We start from the raw sequence: 24367 nt of genomic DNA on the forward strand, positions 1-24367 counted from the left end.
TTTCAACTGTTTTGTTTCCTCTTAGCTGGTGTTAAAAATTCTGTTGTAATCCTCTTACACCCCGAACACAGAATGATCACATTTTCATGTCCACATTTTGTCTATGCGTGATCACATCAATACCATACTTAAAGCAAACCAAGTCAGAGAAAAAAAAAAAACATAAAAAATGCCAGCATGAACAATATAGTTTTGATTTTTCTCTTCATATCGAAAGTGTACATTTTTCTCAATGACCCCTAATCTTGGCCACAATAACACGTCAATATTGACACCGTTAGAGGATTTACTACAAATGTGAAGTATTGATCGTCTGCAGATTGTGGACAAAGTGATGGGTCAACTGCAGCCAGTCCTTAAATGTACCTGTTAACGTATTATACTAAACTAAACAGAACTATATACACAACACTTAGCTGTTCATCTATTTTCGACTTATATTTAATTTTGGGTCACTCAGGGCGCACATATATTAAATGGGTTGCTGTATGTTGTGTGTGGTAAATGGTGATCACGTCAAACACTGATTAGTTTTCTGCCTGCCCATCAACCAGCCTTCCGCCCCGGTCACAATCATTTAAAACTGTCCATTTTAGAGTGGTCTGTTATTTTGGGTAGCGGCCATTTGATTGGATTTGCCTGTATTAGTCTCGGACTGGAGACATTTACATTTCACAGCCGCAAAGTGATAAAAGGAATGAAAGTAGAAAAACAAAATACATGACCTGCTGGAAAGGCAGCCAGTCTTGCGGCGCCCTCTTGAAGTCAAAAGAACTAAAAAACAAATATGACAACACAAGGACAATATTACAACACAAAGACACAGTCATTCATTGTTTAGCACTTTCTGTACCCTCTTTGTTACATGAAGCAGTTCTAGATGAAAGAGGGGAGGATCAAAGCACATAGGACATATCTGTCAACTTCAATTAATGTATGGCGTACTACAACTTTTATATAGGAATTGTAATAATTTATTAGTGCAGCTGTTAGCCAAGGTTGACAGGTATGGTAGCAAAAGGCACACCAGTGCAATAACTTCGCTGTATAATTAGCATCTTTCAACAAAGAGCAGCACAGATTAGGACAATTTTGTAAACATGAGTAAAATGGGGCTTTTGTGTTCAGTACTCTATTTCATATCAAAATAGGTTTGACGTCAATGTTTCTTCTACTTCAATCCAGATACAGTTGGTTTTATCTTGTGAAACCATGTGACAAAAAGGCTTAAATTGGCTTTTCAAAGTGTTGCTGTGATTTTTTTTTCAGTGTGCTTGCTCGCTTTACTGCATATTCAAAAAGAAAAGAAAAAAAACAGCTTAACATTGTTACAAATATATATTAGGATTGAAAATAATATTGCTATGATTACATGCCTGTCCCACTGCATTCGTTACAACAGTAAACACACCCAAATACAGTATTCTATACAGGACTCTCTTTATGTCTGACCTGTTCTTTTGTGCAAGGAATCTGAAAATGAGTCCCGTCACCCAGTTTCCTAGCAACCACACCCCTCTTATTTCACAAGCATGATGTGTTCTGTGATCGTGTGGACATCCAACTCTTTCTTTCTTCGGCCTGCTGCATCCCCATCTTAATCTCATAATGCATGTCAGCCTGACACGTTACTATTTCTAGTTTTTAAAAACTGTATCTTTTTGTCTAATTGACAGGCATCCGCAACCAGGAGCCCTTGATCCAACTGAAAGCAGAACTCTCCACCTTTATATTGGACCAGTCGTGTTGGGATAACCCGAGAGGAAAAGAAATAATCCTGAATTGACATCATGCTCATACCCGTCATGCTCTGCCTGGATCCTCATACTTGACACTCACCGAATGCTGCCGCGTCAATGAGGAAATAACTCGCACCCCCTTCTTCTAATCCCCTCCATCTGTCCTCTTCAAGTACACGAAAAGCCAATTTAAGCCTTTTTGATTAACTTTTCGATGTGTCCGGTATGACCGTGTGGCTTCAAGTATGCTTCATTTCTAAAAAATACATGAGCTCTGCTTAGCCAAGAAACATGTGAATAGTCTAAGAAGCCCCAAAAAACGGGGAGGGGGAAGAGGTGGGGCAATGTGTTTGGGAAATGAAATGTGGAAATGCCAAAAGGAGATTTTTAAACATAATTTTCTGTATTAATTGCAGTAGAAATGGCACAATATGCCCAATGTTAAGGAAAAAAGGCAACAACATGCGGTTTGTAGGAATGGAATCTCAAGTTTATAAATAGTCATTTTAGGTTTTGTAAATGATATTGTGACCAAAGGCAGCCCATTATGAGTGAGTGCACAATGAGTCTGCTAACTCAGCACAGTCATTGTCGTGACGATTTAATAATACTCTACACCATAAATAATGCTCTAGCTGATTGATTTCGATGAGCGGTGCTCAAGATTTTCGAGGTGTAACTGCCCCTTTCTTCCTTACAGTCAAATATGTTTGGAAATGATGTTATCTTATAATGGGGTGAAGTAACGTCAGTCCATGTACATTCTAATGGTTAAAAATGGCCACTGTCACTGTAATGTGCTGTCAACATTGACTGTAAAACCATCTCCTGTAACCCACTTGAGTTGTTAGGTTAACAAATGCCGCTGGGTGAGGCCTTTGGCCCGTGTTTACCGGCTTTCACATTTTCATTTTATTTTTGCATGAAATAACGGTCATACAGTTTTATGTAGTGTACAACTTAATATCTGCAACAATTTTACTCTCAGAACAAAACATAAGCGGAGCAAAAAAAAGCAACTGGATAGTTGTGAACAGTGTTTTCCTTTTTATCACGGTTCTTCTTGAATATGAATTACTCAACTGAAGACTAAGACACTCCTTGTAGATACACTGTATGTCATATTGTTCGCTTTTGTCAGATAAGAAAAACATCTCTCCTCCCATCACCGGTGTCTATTGTTGTGTAACACGGTACAATATATACAAAATATTACCAGTACTGCAATTGTATATTCCTCACCCAAACGAAAATTTGCTTGAGTTTATTACTGACAACTTGACTAGCGATACACTACGGGACTTATTTACAGAGAACAATAGGTAGCACACAGTACAGGTATACAGTGACATGTTCTCTGTCAAGCTTTTGTGGAATTTCTTGCACATCACTTTATTAAAAGGCCTTTCTTCATTTCTGGATTGAAGATAACCCAGTGAAATCGGGAGTACAAACAATTATTAGAAATGCACTTGCTGTCCTCATCATTCCGTGTTAATTACTTCAACTTCAGTAAATATTAAATCAATATTGTGCAATCAAACACAAGCACAGCTTTCATGGTCAGTGTTAATGTTTTACAGGCAAATACATAAAATAAGTGCATTTGTACAGTGGTGTTTTGACAATGAGATACACTTGTCGTATGTGTGTGTATGTGCGTGTGGGTGTGTATTTAATGTGATGTTACTGTATGGCAGATGAAATAAAAACATGGAAAACAATTCAATGTTTTGTCTGTAATATTCAATATAATATACTCACTCTATTTCAAGATTTTTTTGTATGAGTACCTTGATGCATTGTAATTAGCAGACACATTTTTGAGAGTGACTTCTTGCTTCATTTTATTATTAGTCCTGACCCCGCAGCTAATCTATCCAAATATCATGACCATCTCCTTCTGTGTTGAACCTTGCAATGTCTCCAGGAAGATGCATTCATCTGAGAAGGCAAACTAGCCTAAAGTATTCAGTATTGGTGCCAGGTAAGTCAATTATGTAGTATCATGCTTGTCAAAATCTACATTCTCCTTCAGTGACCTACATGTTGTAGAACAACGCAAATAGGGACACACACTATCTCAATCTTAAATTATTGTACTGACTTGTGTCTCCCTGAACAGGGCTGTTCCTGGCCACTATTTCCTCAAAAATTGCTGTTGGTCGTTATCCACGGCTATAATGTAAGACTTGGTATGAAACCAGCGTTCACATTCAATGGAATCAGTGCTTTGGTTGCAGCATTCACAGCATCCCTCCCCCATTTCCTTCCTTCAGCGGTAAAAGGAGCTGCGTTGCCGTGGCTACCGGTTGTCTGCTGCCTGAAGGGCGTTGTGCCTGCTGCTCTGACGCAACACGTCATCTAATATTCCAGCACGCACACAATGCGCACGCACGCGCACCAATGTGGGTGCAGTGTGAAGGGAGGGAAGGAGGTGGGTTCACGTTGCAAAATTGCGGCAGCGCTTGGGCATGCGCACCTTGATTTGGCCCACATCCAGAAGTATGACGCAAACGTGATGCATTGTGTGCCGATTGATTTTTTAAAGATATAAATATAGATATATGGCATTGCTTTATCTAATATAATACAATATTTAACGTCCAATGTCACATTTATTGTGGATGCCGAGGTTTTAGAGAATTCAAACACAGACGCATTACATATATTCACCACGAGAGGTCGATGTTATCCACTTCATCAGAGCGATGATGGGAGGGCCCTCGGGTGGATGTACAAATAAATAATACTGTACATAAAAATACCCTCATGATCTGTTAAAACTGTTAGCATAACTATGCAATATAATACCGTATTATCAGTGAAAAAAAGAAAAAACATTTTTTTTTTGCATGACGATGTTGAGAGAGTACTAGACGGAGCTGCCAAACAGAAAAAAATAATTGTGTACTGAAGAAACGACTTTCAATCCTTTAAAGCGGATCTTGCAAGTAATTATAATTATAATTAATAATACGTATGGTGACATTTATAAAAACATCAGACTTATTTATTTTTTGTTTTTCTGTTTTTTAGTTATTGTCTGAACCACATTATCCTTACCAGGGCTGCACACGGATTGTTTTTTATGAATGTATTAATTAATTAACTTATTTATTTCTTTATTTATTTATCTTTTGCACGCAACTGTATTCTCATCATCTTTGGTAATGTTTCACTGAAAACTTTTCAGTGAAAACATTGAGCAAATTAGTGTGGTAAACAATTAGTGTTTTAAAAACCCCTTTCACTTACTGTGTTATTGCAGAGCAAGTGATATTTTTGTATAATACGATGTGTTATCTCTGTGTGAAATATTACATTTTTATGCTGACTCGATGGCCTGGTTCTGAATAAAAAAATGTATCTGCCTTTTTCATTTTTTCCCCTTTTTATCACAGATAGCAAATATTTTGCTGGCTACGATAAAATAAATTATAGTTTGCAAATACAGATGTAATGTAATTTGCGATAGTAAGTAACTTCCATGCTAATAAGATGTTTTTCATTTTTTTCTGTCGGTGCAGTCTATGCCAAGACAATTACATCTTCGTGCAGCTCCAGGCCTGGAGGGCCACTGGCCACTTCCATCTTACCCGGCTGCAACACACCTGAATCAGATGATCAGCTCATCAGACAGCTTTGAAGCAGCATCAAAACGGTCCTGATGTTTTGAATCAGGTGCATTGGTCCTGCAAGAGGAAAACCGGCAGGACAGCGTCCCTTGAGGACTTTCTTTGGACACGCCAGTTTTAGTGGGAGGCCCTATTGACTGTCCTCATCAAGGCAATTCCTAGCTGCTGTGACAATCAACTTTGAATTGTTTACTCAATTACTACACCCATTCTGAAAGCGTTTATCATTGTGGTGTATTGTGGTCTCCGTACATATAAACTTTGTTTTCTTGTTATTGAAGATGTCTTTTTAAATGGTGTCCTTCATTTTATAAGAAACTTATTCAGAAATCAAATGTAAATTAATAGAAGTGCACCTTTAAAAGCTTATAACCACAGCAACAGTAATTTTAACTCGTTGTAATTTATTGTGTCATCCCAGTGTCAACTTCCACTATGCTAGTCAGTTCCTAAGCCATATACATGTCACTGTCTGGTCGAATGTCATTGCAGTGAAAAGTCAACATTTTTCAAAATTAGCTTTTCTGTTGTGCCTTATATTAAATATGAATTATCCCAGTTCAATGTAAAATAAAACGTTTATTGTCATCGCAGGGTCTAAGAATAAGCTGTCGGTTTTGGACTAACTCACGCACAAGCTAACAAATGTCACACTTGTATACTGGTGCCATGTAGGTTCTTGTAAGGAAGAAAGTGCGACATGGAGAGCAACATCCTAAAACGACTGTTTCTGGAACTGGAGAATATTTTAGGAATCATTCTCCAGTTCCACAAACTGAAATGAGTTTCAGGACTATATAAATATTCAATGCAGCATTAGAAACCTTAGACTCTCGTCTTTCATAAAAAAAAATAGTTGATTCCTAAATTAGATGGTTCGGGAGTTATATGAGGTTGAAATGAGGGCAGCTGTTCAAATAAATGCAATGCATACATATTGGTTTATATTGGTGATCTATTAGCTATCTAGCAAGCTAGCTTTCTATCTATTTGAGTTACTTCCGGGGTGAGTCAACGTTGGCGCCTGTGGCTGCCGCTGCCCACCCACAGAAAAACTTATCATGTGACTGTAAAATGACCTTGAGATTTCTGAAATGTGCTTATAAATTAAATGCATTATTATTATCGACCCAAAAATATAAGGTTATTGAAAGGAATGGTATGTGTGGGTGACTGTGTACAATTGAATTTTTAATGCTATATCAAAATTGTTCACATACAAGTTAAAACCTCGCCGAAAATATGTGGCGTAAAAGCAACAAAAAATAGTTGAGTGAAATGTTTTTTGCAAGATGCAGTATCATGTTATTGACAGTAGGCCGCGCTGTTAGATTATATAACGAGAGTGCGTTTGATGAGATTTTTTTTTTCACCGATTCACTTTGAGATTTACCGTCAACCGACAGGCAGACGAGGGTACCGTGATCGTTTGTCCACGAAAAAAATATTACTCTCCGGAATATTTGCTCACGATTCGTTTTGAAATATATAACCAATTTATTTTTGAGAGCCATGGTTCGGAACCATCACTGATTAAAATGGCGAGATGCGGCATGGGAGGACAATGGCCGGCGACATGGATTTCTTTGTGTTTGCCTCTGCTGATTGTTGTTCATCCAGAGAGCATCTCTGCTCAGATAAGATATTCAATTCAAGAGGAAGTCAAACCGGGAACATTGGTTGGCAATGTTGCCAAGGACCTCGGACTGGAAGTCGGCAAGCTGCTGCAGAGAAAGCTCCGTGTGGTGTCAGGAACAAAGCGGGAGCAGTTCAAGGTAAATCCGAATGATGGTGTTCTATCTGTCCACCAGAGATTAGATCGGGAAGACCTGTGTGGTAACACCATGCCGTGCATTACAAATCTCAAGGTGGTAGTGGAAAACCCTCTGGAGCTGCATCAAGTCCTTGTTGAGGTACTGGACGTGAATGATAACTTGCCAAGATTCCTTGAGGACAATTGTACTTTGGAGGTGCTGGAATCTGCAGTAATTGGATCCAAACTCCAAGTGGAGGGAGCCCAAGACTTGGACGTAGGTTTGAATTCTGTCCAGATGTACAAGCTGAACCACAACCCGTTTTTTCACCTCGAAACTGAAGACTTTGGTGAGGAAGGGAAGGTTCCTTTTCTTGTGTTACTGAAGCCTTTGGATCGAGAAAATGCAGCACAGCACCAGTTTATATTAACAGCCGCGGATGGGGGCAAGCCACCTAAAACGGGTACAATTAACATCACCGTTATTGTATCTGATGTGAATGATAACGCACCAGTGTGTGACCGTCCTAAATACTCCATTAGCGTGAAGGAGAATCCACCTGTGGGGACATATCTACTCACAGTGAACGCATCAGACTCGGATGAGGGACAGAACAGTGAGATTGAATATTCTCTACGAAGCAGATTAAGAGGACTCGCCAGCATGCCATTTGATTTGAATAAAAAAAGTGGGGAACTCACGGTAAAAAGAGATCTGGATTTTGAAGAGAGACAAATATATGAGATGAAGGTGCTGGCTGCTGACAAGGGCACAATTCCACTGTCGACACAATGCAACGTGCTAATCCGTGTGGAGGATGTGAATGACAACCGACCCAAAATTGACATCACCTCATTGTTGAGTCGCATCCCAGAGGACGCCCCTATCGGTACAGTGGTGGCACTAGTGGGCGTTAATGATATGGACTCGGGTGAGAATGGACAGGTGGTCTGCAGCCTGCCAGAACACTTGCCCTTTGCCCTCAAACAATCCCCAGATGGGCAGTCATACTCTCTTGTAACTAACAACTATTTAGATAAAGAAAGGGAGCATGGGTATGATATTTTAATCACAGCAAAAGATTTAGGGGTGCCCCCTCTGTCCTCCACCAAGATTGTACATGTCGACATCCTGGATGTTAATGACAATAGGCCTTTATTCAGTGAAAGCCCTTTTACTTTTTATGTGCCGGAAAACAACAAAGCAGGAGTGTCTTTGTTTTCTGTTAGGGCCACAGATTCCGATGGTGAAGAAAACGCAGCTGTGACATACACACTCCAACGAAAAAGTGAAAGTGTGACATCCTTTTTGAATATTAATGAGAACACTGGCACACTTACAGCATTAAAAGCTTTTGACTTTGAGACGCTGAAAAGTTTCCAATTTGAAGTGGTGGCCACCGATGGTGGAAGTCCTCCACTGAGCAGCAACGTGACAGTGAAGGTCTTCATTCTGGATCAGAATGACAACGCTCCGGTCATCTTGTATCCGGTCAGCTCTAACGGTTCTGCCAAAGGGGTGGAGGAGATTCCTCGCAATCTGAAAGCAGGAGACTTGGTGACCAAAATTCGAGCCTATGATGCCGACATCGGATATAACGGATGGTTATTGTTTTCATTGCAGCAGGTTGCTGATCATAGTCTATTTACTTTGGATCGCTACACGGGGCAGATACGAACCCTTCGCTCCTTCACGGAGACGGATGAGGCTGAGCATCAACTGCTCATTCTGGTCAAAGACAATGGCAACGTTTCACTTTCGGCAACTGCTACCGTGACTGTGAAACTTGTGGAGCCCAAAGAGGCATTTGCCGCTTCCGATGTCAAAAGTGCAGCAAAAGAGGAGGATGAGGACAATGTGACTTTCTATCTCATCATCACTCTGGGCTCGGTTTCGCTGCTTTTTGTCATCAGCATTATCGTGCTGATCGCCATGCAGTGTTCTAAATCCACCGAGTACACTTCCAAGTATCTGCACGATGCCAATTATGGTGGCACACTATGTCATAGCATCCAGTACAGATCCGGAGACAAGCGCTACATGCTTGTCGGACCCAGAATGAGTATCGGGTCGACTGTAGTCCCGGGCAGCCACGCTAACACTCTGGCGCTTCCTGACAGGAGACAAACTTCCGGGCAGGTAAGAAAGACATTCTCTTTACAAATATAAATGTCTGAAATTGACCTGATGTGCAGCACCAAATATCTGGTGTGAAGGTGCAACTCCATCCGATTTAAAACGCTTGTCTCTGTTCACAGCAACCGTCTTACTGTGTTAACGGTGACTTCACGTACCAGGCTGAACCAGGAATTAATGATGTTTGAGTGGTGTGAAAGTTGACAGTATTTAATGTATTTAATTTCGAAGTGTTAAACATTTTGCAATATTCCATGGAAGGCATTCCATGTGGGGGTAAACATGTTTGTAGATATTCACACACCGCTCTGGTGTTTGCCTATAGGCACACCATAAATTGTTTTATGGTGTTGCTGTGAATGTCTCAATGTCATTGGTGGTCATGTGACTGGATGTGTTGGATTTCCCTCATATGTAAGAGACGATATGTGAGCTTCACTCATGGTCAATCAAGTATACCTTCTCAAACCAACCTACCAAACAACTTTCTTCACATTTTCACTGAGCAAAAATGTTTGATCTCTGTCCATGGCACTGACAGAACATTGTGAATATGCTATTAGCTTGGTTCACATTGAAATTTTGGGGTCAGTTGATGTTTTGTTAGGAGAGTACGAATAAGTCAAAGTCAAACTGAGCGTTTGACTCAAATGATTTTGATGTTGACCAATTGTATGTATTGTTCTGAGGGCTGAAATGCAGTAATTTCAATTGGGACCTGAAAGCGATAAATATTTAAAGGTTCCACACTTCAATAAAAAAAGTGTTCATCAAGGCTTGTACAGCATTCTTGTAAGGCGATCAATACATCAAATAAGCACAATCAGTTTTCTTTTTAGCCTCATATACATAAATATATATATATATATATATATATATATATATATATATATATATATATATATATATATATATATATATATATATATATATATATATACACAGTAAAGTCTCGTTATATCGATATCGGATATATCGATAGTCCCGGTTATATCGATACTATTTCTATGCACGCACGGAGAAAATTACATGCAAACAGGGTCGGATATATCGATAGTCCCGGTTATATCGATATTTTTTCGGACTCCCTTGAATATCGAGATAACGAGACTTTACTGTATATACGAGAACGGGGAACAGGTGGCGGAGAAACTAGAGATGTGGAGATATGCCCTCAAAAGGAGAGGAATGAAGATCAGTCGCAGCAAGACGGAATATATGTGTGTGAATGAGAGGGATCCAAGAGCAAGAGTGATGCTACAGGGAGAAGAGATAAAGAAGGTGGAGGATTTTAAATACTTGGGGTCAACTGTCCAGAGCAATGGAGAGTGTGGAAAAGAGGTGAGGAAGCGTGTCCAGGCAGGCTGGAGAAAAATGTCAGGTATGATGTGTGATAGAAGGGTTTCAGCGAGGATGAAAGGAAAAGTGTATAAAACAGTGGTGAGACCAGCCATGATGTTTGGACTGGAGACAATGCCACTGAAGAAAAGACAGGAAGCAGAGCTGGAGGTAGCAGAGCTGAAGATTTTGAGGTTTTCTTTGGCAGTGACCAGATTGGATAAGTCAGAGAGGCCAGAATGAGATGGTTTGGACACAGGGGAGATCAAAGAGGACATGAAGGCAGCTGGTGTGATAGAAGTGGATGCACAAAACCGGGTTAGATGGATGACATTGATTCGCTGTGGCGACCCCTGAAGGGAAAAGGCGAAAGGAAAAGTATATATATATACAGTAAAGTCTCGTTATATCGATATCGAATATATCGATAGTCTCGGTTATATCGATACTATTTCTATGCACGCACGGAGAAAATTACATGCAAACAGGGTCGGATATATCGATAGTCCCGGTTATATCGATATTTTTCGGACCCCCTTGAATATCGATATAACGAGACTTTACTCTATATATATATATATATATATATATATTAGGCGGGGGAGGGGGTACAATAACTAAATTTATAAGTAATAAGTAAAGAATAACTACAGGTAACACGTACAACAAATACGATCACGCTTACTGACATTTTACAGTGAAAAATGCAGTCTCCATGCTCATTACTGATTAATACCACTAGGTAGCAGTGTTATATAGAGTGACGAGGATGCGGTGTTGTGCCACTTCTGGAATGGTTTTGTTCAAGTCATCAGAGGAGACGGGATCTTAAACAACGACGGGTGTTACTGTCATTTCAGTCTTTGATTGCCTTTCATTTTGGGGAACATTTAATGTGGGCATTTTGTCATTTGAAGGCTTCATTTTTTGGGTGGAATTTTAATTTCAGTGCTATGATCCAACCTGGAAGGATGGGAGCGGCAGGACAAAGGCTCGGTCTGTTTCTCTGGATCATACTGTTTTTTTCGGAGCGTGTTGCAGCACAGATCAAATATTCCATCGCAGAAGAAGTCAAAGTGGGAACCTTGGTGGGGAACGTCGGCAGGGATTTGGGATTGGATATAACCACGTTGGTGGAGAGACGGTTTCGAATTGTTCCGGGCACAGAGGTGGCTCACTTTGAGGTAAATGCGAACAATGGTGTCCTCTTTGTGCATAAAACAATCAACAGAGAGGAGCTATGCGAGAGTGTCTCTCCATGCTTAGTAAATCTTAAATTAGTTGCTGAGAATCCGATGGAAATGCATCATGTTGGCCTAGAAATTGTAGATATTAATGATAATTCACCCACTTTTCAAGAGGTAGAGAAGATCTTAGAAATCTCTGAATCTACACAACCCGGAAAACATTTCCAGTTACCCAGCGCACATGACCCAGATGTCATTATTAATACAGTCCGTGCATACAAATTAAGCATGAATGATCATTTTGATGTTCAAATTCGAAACAGAGGAGATGATAAGATACCATTCTTACTATTACAAAAGCCTTTGGACCGTGAAAAATGTACTGAGCACAAACTTGTTCTTACTGCAATTGACGGTGGAAATCCAGCAAGATCTGGAAGTCTTAATGTCACAGTTATAGTGCTTGACTCAAATGATAACCACCCGATATTTAAGCAAGAAGTATATTCAGTCAGTTTATCAGAAAATGTGAAATTGGGAACAGGTGTTATCAAGGTAGAAGCAACTGACCTTGACGAAGGAATAAATGGTGAAATTGAGTATTCGTTTCGTGGAGAACTTGACTCAGAAATTTATGAAACATTTATTTTGGATAAAAGCACCGGTGAAATAAGCGTGAAGGGCCAAATAGACTTTGAGAAGGTTGATGTTTACAAATTAGACATTCATGCCACAGACAAAGGACAACCGCCAATGAGTAGTGATTGCCGAGTGATAATTAAAATAGTGGATGAAAATGACAATGGACCCGAAATAGATGTGACATCTCTGTCAAAAACGGTAGCAGAGGATTCAAAACCCGGGACTGTCATTGCTCTTATCAGCATCACCGACAATGACGTCGGTCTGAATGGCAAAGTTCTGTGTAGTGTGTCACAAAACGTCCCATTTGAATTGAAACATTCCTTTCAAGATAACATATACTCGCTGGTTCTGAAAGACAGACTGGATCGAGAATTTGTGCCGGACTATGACATCACAATCACAGTGACAGACTGTGGTAAACCTTCTCTGTCCACATTTAAAATTTTGCATATTGTCGTGTCAGATGTTAATGACAATATTCCAACCTTTACGCAAAATCCAATTCAACTTTATTTCCGAGAAAATAACCTGCCAGGGAAGTCTATTTTTTCAGTCACAGCATTCGACACAGACTTGAATGAAAATGCGGCGCTGACGTATGAAATTAACAGAGAAGGGCGCCATGGTAAAATGTCAACTTTTTTAAACATAAACCCTGAGAATGGTGAAATATCAGCTTTAAAAAGCTTTGACTTTGAGACGCTGAAAAGTTTCCAATTCCAAGTTGTGGCCAAAGATGGTGGAAGTCCTCCACTGAGCAGCAACGTGACAGTGAAGGTGTTCATCCTGGATCAAAACGACAACGCTCCGATCATCTTGTATCCAATGAGCTCCAACGGTTCTGCCAAAGGGGTGGAGGAAGTTCCCCGCAATCTCAAAGCAGGAGACTTGGTGACCAAAATCCGAGCCTATGACGCCGATATCGGATATAACGGATGGTTATTGTTTTCATTGCAGCAGGTTGCTGATCATAGTCTATTTACTTTGGATCGCTACACGGGGCAGATACGAACCCTTCGCTCCTTCACGGAGACGGATGAGGCTGAGCATCAACTGCTCATTCTGGTCAAAGACAATGGCAACGTTTCACTTTCGGCAACTGCTACCGTGACTGTGAAACTTGTGGAGCCCAAAGAGGCATTTGCCGCTTCCGATGTCAAAAGTGCAGCAAAAGAGGACGAGGAGGACAATGTGACTTTCTATCTCATCATCACTCTGGGCTCGGTTTCGCTGCTTTTTGTCATCAGCATTATCGTGCTGATCGCCATGCAGTGCTCCAAATCCACTGAGTACACTTCCAAGTATCTGCAAGACCCTAATTATGATGGCACGCTGTGTCACAGCATCCAGTACAGATCAGGAGACAAGCGCTACATGCTAGTCGGACCCAGAATGAGTATCGGTTCGACCGTAGTCCCGGGAAGTCACGCCAACACTCTGGTGCTCCCCGACAGGAGACACACCTCAGGAGAGGTAAGAAAGGCATTTCCCCCCATTTTTAATTAAAGCACACATCAAACACCGTTGAAAATCTTTATTGAAAAACAAAGTTATTTTTCAATTATTTGTTTTCGTATTTTAAATTTGATTCATGTTTCTCTTTTTATGTCTTTTAAGAACAAATGATGAAATAACGTTTCCATCAAAGTGATGGTCGAGTTTAAAATTATAATACGTGGTTGTCAGGAAAAAGATTTTATTTGCTTATGATTGGTACAGCATATCAGATTGTCGTGTTGTTCAACTTTGCTTGCTAAGATTTCCCACACTCAAACTATTTAGCTGTTTAAGAGATAATTCGCTTCATGGCCAAGTTTCAAACTCATTTACTATTCAGAATTATTAAGTTTGAGTTTCTCCAACTGGTCTTGTTTTCAATCCTATCTTATTTGTCTTTAAAGATTTTTATTGAAAAAGTGCAGTATCCTTAGTTCATTAAAAAATGCAATAAATGCAACACCATGATATTCTCAAACATATTTTAAATCACATGATATACAGATGCATTTGAGTTTTTCTGTGGTGCTTCTTTGTTGAATTCGGGTGAGCTGAAGAACTGTTGTAAAACAAGGACTTTTCTTTTGTCAACATGTACTTCTCTGAATGCACAAAACAGCCTTGCATCTAGAATGTACACTTTTTTTCCTGTTCTTTGACATTTGGTTTTCACCGATTTTTTTTTCATACAGTAAAATGCTTGAATCTCCTTGAATGTGTCAGGACTTCGTTGAAGTGTACCGCAGATGAAGGTGCATCATGGGAAAGGTAGTTTAATCGTCAGAGATCACGAAATGACGTCATAAATTCAGTGTAACGTTCATCATGTTCTTTTTCAATAATCTTTGGATACGATTAATTATTTCTAGGCCCGATACCTGAATTTTGATCTGAATTAATAGTCTTAATTTTCTAATCTTTGTACATTTGTATTTACTGTTGTTTTTGTATGACAAAGAGTCAAGACTAAATAGTTGAAGGCTCATTTTAGCAGATTTTCCTCTTGGTGTCAGTGCTCGATTAGAAATCCTCGACATAACGTCCCTCCCCTGGAAATTCTTTTGTCTGAGTCTGACAAAATCTCAGGCAGCATTTTGAGACTGCATTTTGCTGTTGGAAATGGAAGCCCGAGTTCTGTTTCGTTTTGCTCTGCTTCTGCTGTTGCTGATAAATCGGACTTTGACTGAAATCCGCTACTCCATTCCTGAGGAGGTGAAAGATGGAACTATCGTGGGCAATATTGCAAATGATTTAGGCCTTGATGTCAGCTCTTTGCATGATCGGCGGTTCCGAGTGGTTTCCGAAACCAATGAGGCCTTTTTTGAGGTAAACCAGCACAGTGGGATGTTGTTCGTGAATAAGAGAATAGACAGAGATGACTCTTGTCGGGGAAGCGGCGCTTGCCTCTTTGAGCTCAAAGTTATCGTGGAAACCCCTCTGGAAATACATTATGTCGTAGTAGAAATCGCCGACGTGAACGACCACTCCCCTGTTTTTACTGAAAAAGAGCAGACGTTTGAAATCGCCGAGCACACGTTGCCAGGTAAACGATTCCAGCTGCAATCAGCGCATGATGCGGACGCGGGGACGAATTCCGTCCGCGCGTACACGTTGACAACAAATGGACATTTTGAAGTCGATGTCCGCCTGAGCGACGAGGACAACATTCCATTTTTGGTGCTGAAGACATCGCTAGACCGAGAACAAAGGGCAAAACACTCGCTGATACTCTCGGCGGTGGATGGAGGCAAACCTCCACGTTCGGGCACCATGAACGTGTCCATTACCGTTCTCGATATTAATGACAATCGTCCCATGTTCGCTCAGGACATTTACCAAATTACAATAGCAGAAAATATTCGAATTGGTACTTCAGTAATTAAAATGAACGGCACAGACCCGGATGAAGGTATGAATGGGCAAATTGAATATAGTCTTGCAAAAACATTGCGAAAACCAGTTTATAGTGTTTTTGAAGTGGATAAATCAAGTGGGGTGATCCGAGTCAAAGGAAAGGTTGACTATGAAGAAGATTACGTTTATAAATTAGACATTGAAGCATCGGATAAGGGAACACCACCTATGACAGGTGAATGCAGAGTCATTATTAAAATCAGAGACATTAATGATAATGCTCCACAAATAGAAGTGACATCACTGTCAAAGTCAGTGGCTGAAGATTCAAAACCCGGTTCAATTATTTCCCTCATTAGTGTGAAGGATAGAGATTCGGGTGTTAATGGAAAAATTACCGCCACTATAGTAAATGCTGTCCCTTTTGAATTAAAGCCATCCTACAAAGAAAATATATTTTCAGTGGTGACGAAAGACTATTTGGACAGAGAGGAAGTGTCTCATTATGAAATCACAATAAAAGCCACTGACTGTGGTGAGCCTCTTTTATCAGCTGAAATATCTCTCAATATTCAAATATCAGATGTGAACGACAACTGTCCACGCTTTGAACAGAACCCCCTTGAGTTTTATTTAACAGAAAACAATGTGGCTGGGAATTCAGTTTTCAATGTCAGCGCAACAGACAAAGATATAAATGGCAATGCAGCCATTTCATATCAGATTGTGAGAGAGGGACACTTGAGTATCCTCATGTCTTTCTTTAATATCAATCCAGAAAATGGACAAATATCAGCATTAAAAAGTTTTGACTTTGAGATGCTGAAAAGTTTCCAATTCCAAGTGGTGGCCACCGACAGTGGAAGTCCTCCACTGAGCAGCAACGTGACAGTGAAAGTGTTCATCCTGGATCAAAACGACAACGCTCCAGTCATCTTGTATCCAGTCAGCTCCAACGGTTCTGCCGAAGGGGTGGAGGAGATTCCCCGCAACCTCAAAGCAGGAGACTTGGTGACCAAAGTCCGAGCCTATGACGCCGATATTGGATATAACGGCTGGTTGCTGTTCTCGCTGCAGCAAGTCGGTGATCACAGTCTGTTTACTTTGGATCGCTACACTGGCCAGATCCGAACACTTCGCTCTTTCATGGAAACGGACGAGGCTGAGCAACGACTGCTCATCCTGGTCAAAGACAACGGCAATGTTTCACTTTCTGCAACAGCTACCGTGACTGTGAAACTTGTGGAGCCTAAAGAGGCTTTTGCAGCTTCCGATGTTAAAAGTGCAGCAAAAGTGGAGGAGGACGACAATGTGACTTTCTATCTCATCATCACTTTGGGCTTGGTGTCGTTCCTTTTTGTCATCAGCATTATCGTGTTGATCGCCATGCAGTGCTCAAAATCCACAGAGTACATGTCCAAATATCTGCAGGACGGCAATTACGATGGGACGCTATGTCACAGCATCCAGTACAGATCAGGAGACAAGCGCTACATGCTAGTTGGACCCAGAATGAGTATTGGTTCAACCGTAGTCCCGGGAAGCCACGCCAACACTCTGGTACTCCCTGACAGGAGGCACACTTCTGGGGAGGTAAGAGGCATTTTTTTCTTTTTTTTACTTAAAGCATACACCAAACAACAAACATCGAGCAACATTAAGAACATTGATTCTGAACTGATCTTCCTTTTGTGGCAAAATCATAATCCACAGGGAAGTTAAGAACAATCAAGCGTTTACTTTTAAGTACCCGCTGACAATACAGAGACAAGCTGTTTCAAATTCAAACTTGATGTGTGTGTGTGTGTGTGTGTGTGTGTGTGTGTGTGTGTGTGTGTGTGTGTGTGTGTGTGTGTGTGTGTGTGTGTGTGTGTGTGTGTGTGTGTGTGTGTGTGTGTGTGTGTGTGTGTGTGTGTGTGTGTGTGTGTGTGTGTGATATTTGTTCTTGTCATGACTGAATGTATATTAGTTAATAAATAACACAATGGTGTCCAAACATATTTTGCCGAGTTATTTAGTAACTATTTCTGGTTGTGCAGGACTCAAACCAAATGTTGCATTGTTAGTCATGCCATTTGTGAGGATTTTATTTTGCTCAGTCATTTAAAGTTTTAGCGCTGTCTGTGGTCCTGAACAAATGCATTGACTCCACGACTGAAAAACAGTAATATAAAAATTATTTTTGTCCGCGAACGTGTTCAACATGCACTTCACCCATATAAAATTAAAGTTAACGATGTAATTAGTCCAGCGTCTTCAGAGCGCTCCCAATCTAGTTTGTTTCCCATCTTTTTTCATCAGTGTCATATTACCATCACACCAAGGATAATTGTCCACTAGGTGTCAGTGTTACAACGTGGATGGCCCGTCAAATGGTACTCTTGAAAAAGAGTGTCCTTCGTGGACCACAAAGAACAGAATCGTTTGGGCTCGCATTGAGAGCTTTCTCTCTGTGAGCGTGTTTCTTTATTTTTAACCACGGGATACGTGCAGAATGTGACTTTTGGTGTTTTCAAGAATTACTCAAACAAGGAAGACGGAAGACAGTGGATGAAAATGTTTTGGACGCGCCCTGTGCTTTTTTCTCTTCTGATTTGTTACGGGCGGCTTGTTTCGGCCCAGCTGAAATATTCCACCCCAGAAGAGGTTAAGATTGGATCTATTGTTGGAAATGTTGCAAAAGATTTGGGCCTCGACATCGGCACTTTGACGAGCAGGATGTTTCGCCTTGTGTCTGGCGCACAGGACGCATTGTTTGAGGTAAACATGAACAATGGGCTTCTGTTGGTGCATAAACGCCTCGATCGTGAGAAGCTGTGCGAGAAAATCGCTGTATGTGTGATGGATCTGAAAATTGTTGTTGAGAACCCATTGGAGATCCACTATGTCTTCGTAGAAGTGACAGATACCAATGACCACACACCTGCATTTGCCGAAAAGAGGAAAATAATAGAAATAGCAGAAAGCACGTCATCCGGTGTACAGTTTCAGTTGCCAGGCGCAAGAGACACTGATGTTGGAATGAATTCAATCCAGCGTTATAAACTTAGTCACAATGATCATTTTCAACTTCAAATTCGGGAAAGAGATGAGGATAAAATTCCATTTTTAGTGTTGCAAAAACAGCTAGACAGGGAAGAGAAAGTGAACCATACCTTAATTTTGTCTGCTATAGATGGAGGGACAATTTCAAAATCTGCAAACCTTAATTTGACTATATGTGTTCTCGATGTCAATGATAATCCACCAATTTTTTCAAATGAAGGATATTCAGTTGAATTGCGAGAAAATACAGCACTGGGCACCTCTGTAATCAAAGTACAAGCCACTGATCGGGATGAGGGACCGAATGGGGAGGTTGAGTATGAATTTGCGGGAGACATGAATGTAGAGGTGAGGCGTCTTTTCAGTCTGGACAAAATTCTGGGGGTAATTCGGGTTAATGGGCCAATTGACTTTGAGACACACAACGTTTTAAAGTTAGATGTGCAGGCTTCTGACAAAGGTCAGCCTCCCATGACAACAGACTGTAGAGTAGTCATTAAGATTCAGGATGTGAATGACAACAAGCCCGACATCGAAGTGACATCAATTACGAGCATGGTGCCAGAAGATGCAAAACATGGGACTGTGATTGCACTCGTCACTATCACTGATCATGATTCAGGCCTTAGCGGAAAAGTTGTCTGCAGTCTGACACAAAATTTACCATTTGAATTAAAACCGTCGTTCAAGGAAAATAGTTATTCCTTAGTGACAAAAAACAATTTAGATCGAGAAACAACATCAAGTTATGACATATCAATAATAGCGACTGACTGTGGTCAACCCCCCCTTTCCACATTCAAAACTGTAAGCTTCCAAGTAAAAGATGTAAATGATAATATCCCAGACTTCCAACAAAATCCTTTAGAGTTATATCTGACAGAAAACAACAAAGCGGGTGCTTCAGTTTTTTCGGTGCGGGCCTTTGATAAAGACTTAGATGACAACGGTGCAGTTTCTTATTATATTGTCAGACAGCGGGGTCATAGTGACATGACATTTTTCATGAATGTTAATTCAGAAAATGGACAAATATCGGCACAGAAAAGTTTTGACTTTGAGACTGTGAAGAGTTTCCAATTTCAAGTGGTGGCCACCGATGGCGGAAGTCCTTCACTGAGCAGCAACGTGACAGTGAAAGTGTTCATCCTGGATCAAAACGACAACGCTCCGGTCATCTTGTATCCGGTCAGCTCCAATGGTTCTGCCGAAGGGGTGGAGGAAGTTCCCCGCAATCTCAAAGCTGGAGACTTAGTGACCAAAATCCGAGCCTATGACGCCGATATCGGATATAACGGCTGGTTGCTGTTTTCGCTGCAGCCTGTCGGTGACCACAGTCTGTTTACTTTGGATCGCTATACCGGCCAGATCCGAACACTTCGCTCCTTCACTGAGACGGACGAGGCTGAGCATCGCCTGCTCATTCTGGTCAAAGACAACGGCAACATGTCACTCTCTGCAACGGCCACCGTGACTGTCAAACTTGTGGAGCCCAAAGAGGCTTTTGCAGCTTCTGACATCAAAAGTGCAGCAAAAGTGGACAAGGAGGACAATGTGACTTTTTATCTCATCATCACTCTAGGCTCAGTGTCGCTCCTTTTTGTCATCAGCATCATCGTGCTGATCGCCATGCAGTGCTCCAAATCCACCGAATACACTTCTAAATATCTGCAAGATGCCAATTATGATGGCACGCTGTGTCACAGCATCCAGTACAGATCAGGAGACAAACGCTACATGCTCGTCGGCCCCAGAATGAGTATCGGGTCGACTGTAGTCCCGGGAAGCCATGCCAACACTCTGGTACTCCCTGACAGGAGACACATCTCTGGGGAGGTAAGAAAAATCGAACTACATTTCCTTTGCTCATGTTTTATATGTGCCATCCGGAACACTTTCTGTCTTTCAACAATCACATCAACTTGTTGACTTCGTCTTGTGCAGTAAGGCAATCGCTTTTAATATCTTACTTGTCTGATATTCTCAACTTTCATCAAACCATTTATTCCCAGTTGAAGTATTGCTCTGACACCACATTTTTGATTCTTCATACTGTACACATATTCTGTATACGTGCATTCAAGGACTCTCTGTATATATCAATACAAAACATGTATGTATAATTTTTTAACAAACATCCGTCAGTGTGATGTGTATTGCAAATACTTCTCATGTAATATAATTCTATTGCCCTTGGAATATAATATTTCTTGTGTGCAGTGGTCCAGTGGTCAAGTGGTTCGCATATCAACTTCAGTGCAGCTGAACTGGGTTAGATTCCAGATCAGACCTGCGTGGAGTTTGCATTGTCTCCCCAGGCCTATGTGGGTTTTCTCCGGGTCGTCCGGTTTCCTACCACATTGCAGAAACATGCATGGCAGGCTTATTAAACACTTACCTGGGTGTGAGTGTGATGGAGATGTGTGCAAATAATTGTTAATGTTCATAAAACTGCAGTAATTTGTGTGCGCATGTCCAGTAAAGCAATCAGAAACTACAAACTAAAAAGTTGAATCGTCCTCACAGTCTTACTGTTGATTTCAGTTTTGTTTTTGAAACATTTCATTCGCAATGCGAGGATGAGTGGGTGTGGGGCTTTGAGAGTTCAATGTGACTTTTTTACGTTTGTTTGTTTGTTGTTTGTTTGTTTTTACAGAGAACAAAACCCACCTATCTTACCTACCTATAAGATTTTGTTTGCAACATTTGTCTTCCGGGGTAATACGTTTCATGTATATACTCATCCTTCATGTACTATCTAATCTGTGGCCTTTTATAATTCATGAGTCCGTTAGATTTTTTTAAAAATAAATAAATAGTAAGTGGCGTACTGCACATACACCTTAAATAGGATGGTTTTGATATTGCAATACAAAAATCAGACAGGCAGTATTTCTGTGTGTACATTGTACAATAAAGTGTCACTCATTGTGCAGATTAGCAAACATGTTTTTTTATTATTTTTTTTTATTTTGTGTGGCGGTCACCGTTCTGAATTGTTGAATCATTAGAATTTGAATAATACACTTCGCCTCATTTAATGAAATGAACTGTTGTATCTTTGATAGTCTATCAATTATATAGTTTTGGTGCTGTCCATTGCAGAAAACGTTGCAGTGTGACAAAGTAAGATTTGAGACGAACTGGATGACTTCCTAAAAGCAATTCATGTTTGCTACCTCTTGGTGTCACTATGACACCAGGAGACCAGAAATCGCTCGTCACTTATCTTGCTGGTCTTTTGTCCGAACGGAAAAAAAGGAAGCCGCGCAAACCAAATACCTGTACTGCAGTGCGTTCGGTCATTTTGGCTCTTCTAACCGTGTCTAGTCCCGTGACTGGGTTCCCATTGCGTGTTGGATAACGATGGGAAACCGTGCTATAATCTGGAATAAGGGACACCTCTGTTTTGGCTTTTTTCTGGCATTGCTGATTTTGCTTGGAGATCATGGTTGGGCTCAGATAAGGTACTCTGTTCCTGAGGAGGTGAAAGACAGGACTGTGGTGGGAAACATCGCCAAGGATCTTGGGCTTGACATCAGCAGCTTGACCGCTCGACGGTTCCGTGTCGTGTCTGGATCCAAGGAGTCTATTTTTCAGGTAAATCCGAACAATGGGGCTTTGTATGTGCACAAACATATTGACAGAGAAGAGCTGTGCCAGGGCGGTGCCGCATGTCTCCTGGAGCTGAAAATCCTTGTGGAAAATCCTCTTGAAATCCACTATGTGTTCGTTGAAATTGCGGATGTGAACGACTACGCTCCGAGCTTCCCCGAAGCCGAGCAGATGTTTGAAATCGCTGAACACACGTTGCCAGGGAGGAGATTTCAATTGCACACAGCGCGGGATCCAGATGCAGGGACAAATTCCATCAGTACATACACCTTGACGCAAAATGATCATTTTGAGGTCAATATCCGTCAAAGCGACGTGGGGAAGGTCCCGTTTCTGGTGCTGAAGAAATCTCTGGACCGGGAACACAAGGACAAACATTCACTGCTGGTCACAGCGGTTGATGGAGGTAAACCTCCACTTTCAGGCACTCTTAATGTGTCTATTGTTGTTCTTGACATCAATGACAATGGTCCCGTTTTTAGCCAGGATATTTATGAAATTACAATTCCAGAAAATATTGACACTAGCACATCCATATTCAAAGTGAACGCTACAGATACAGATGAAGGAACTAATGGAGAAATTGACTACATCTTTTCAAAAACGTTAAGTAGAGATGTTTATGACATTTTTGAACTGGAAAAGGGAACTGGAGAGATCCGTGTAAAAGGAAACATTGATTTTGAAGAAAAAGATGTATATGAGCTGGAAATTCACGCATCAGATAAAGCAACACCTCCTATGACAGGAGAGTGTAGAATTATAATCAAAATCAAAGATGTCAATGATAACGCTCCACAAATAGAAGTGACATCACTGTCAAATAAAGTATCTGAAGATGCTAAACTCGGAACAGTTATTTCCCTTATTAGTGTCACAGACAAAGATTCTGGTGTGAATGCTAAAATTATTTCACAAATTACAAATAACATACCATTTGAATTAAAACCTTCTTACAAAGAAAACATGTATTCAGTTGTCACCAAAACATTTTTAGATAGAGAAGATGTGCCACAATATGAATTAATAATAAAAGCATTTGATTGTGGTCAGCCTCCTCTATCGGCAATGAAAACTCTGAGCATCCAAGTGGCTGATGTAAATGACAACAGTCCACTTTTTGAACACAATCCGTTAGAATTTTATCTTTTTGAAAACAATATTGCTGGAAAGTTTGTATTTTCCGTGAGCGCAACGGAAAAAGATGTTGATCATAATGCAGCCATTTCTTACCAAATATTTCGAGATGGGAAAACAAATGACATTGCATCTTTCCTCAACATTAATTCTGAAAATGGACACATTTCAGCCCTCAAAAGTTTTGACTTTGAGACACTGAAAAGTTTCCAATTCCAAGTGGTGGCCACCGATGGTGGAAGTCCCCCACTGAGCAGCAATGTGACAGTGAAGGTGTTCCTTCTGGATCAGAACGACCACGCTCCCGTCATCCTGTATCCAGTCAGCTCCAACGGTTCTGCTGAAGGGGTGGAGGAAGTTCCCCGCAATCTCAAAGCAGGAGACTTGGTGACCAAAATCCGAGCCTTTGACGCAGATATTGGATACAACGGCTGGTTGCTGTTTTCATTGCAGCAGGTCACAGATCACAGTCTGTTTACTTTGGATCGCTACACGGGGCACATTCGAACACTTCGCTCCTTCACGGAGACGGACGAGGCTGAGCATCGACTGCTCATCCTGGTCAAAGACAACGGCAACGTTTCACTTTCTGCAACGGCTACAGTGATTGTCAAACTTGTGGAGCCCAAAGAGGCATTTGCAGCTTCCGACGTCAAAAGTGCAGCGGAAGTGGACGAGGAGGACAATATGACTTTTTATCTCATCATCACTCTGGGCTCAGTGTCGCTCCTTTTTGTCATCAGCATCATCGTGCTGATCGCCATGCAGTGCTCCAAATCCAC

General features: G+C 40.9%; 4 protein-coding genes across 9 annotated transcripts in view; all 4 read left to right on the top strand.

Moving 5' to 3' along the window:
• Nucleotides 1-3457, top strand: part of LOC148901438 (protocadherin alpha-C2-like) — a 53506-nt gene extending 50049 nt beyond the window's left edge. For all 4 annotated transcript variants that reach the window (XM_089023733.1, XM_089023742.1, XM_089023750.1 and 1 more), the window contains exon 3: nucleotides 1677-3457. The gene's annotated coding sequence lies outside the window, so the exon portion shown is untranslated. The remainder of the gene's footprint in view (nucleotides 1-1676) is intronic.
• A 3321-nt stretch (nucleotides 3458-6778) lies between these two features.
• Nucleotides 6779-10021, top strand: LOC148901441 (protocadherin alpha-10-like). Its single transcript, XM_088987321.1, has 2 exons — nucleotides 6779-9270; nucleotides 9390-10021. The coding sequence occupies exons 1-2, from the start codon at nucleotides 6916-6918 to the stop codon at nucleotides 9453-9455; spliced, it is 2421 nt and encodes an 806-aa protein (XP_088843447.1). The 5' UTR covers nucleotides 6779-6915; the 3' UTR covers nucleotides 9456-10021.
• A 1410-nt stretch (nucleotides 10022-11431) lies between these two features.
• LOC148901442 (protocadherin alpha-3-like) overlaps nucleotides 11432-24367 on the top strand; it is a 152342-nt gene continuing 139406 nt past the window's right edge. The window contains exons 1-2 of one of the 3 annotated variants that reach the window (XM_088987113.1): nucleotides 11432-13910; nucleotides 17220-17381. In XM_088987113.1, the coding sequence (XP_088843239.1) occupies nucleotides 11499-13910; nucleotides 17220-17381 (2574 nt within the window). In that variant the 5' untranslated portion in view covers nucleotides 11432-11498. Of the gene's footprint in view, nucleotides 13911-15053; nucleotides 17382-24367 lie in introns of those variants that run through there. The other 2 variants (XM_088987122.1, XM_088987242.1) reach the window with 2 other exon arrangements.
• LOC148901443 (protocadherin alpha-8-like) lies at nucleotides 18219-21676 on the top strand. The gene is made up of 2 exons (XM_088987297.1): nucleotides 18219-20669; nucleotides 21054-21676. The coding sequence occupies exons 1-2, from the start codon at nucleotides 18339-18341 to the stop codon at nucleotides 21264-21266; spliced, it is 2544 nt and encodes an 847-aa protein (XP_088843423.1). The 5' UTR covers nucleotides 18219-18338; the 3' UTR covers nucleotides 21267-21676.

The sequence above is a fragment of the Hippocampus bargibanti genome, linkage group LG02, assembly GCF_051943395.1.
Source record: "Hippocampus bargibanti isolate YZ-2025 linkage group LG02, ASM5194339v1, whole genome shotgun sequence".
Lineage (NCBI taxonomy): Eukaryota > Metazoa > Chordata > Actinopteri > Syngnathiformes > Syngnathidae > Hippocampus > Hippocampus bargibanti.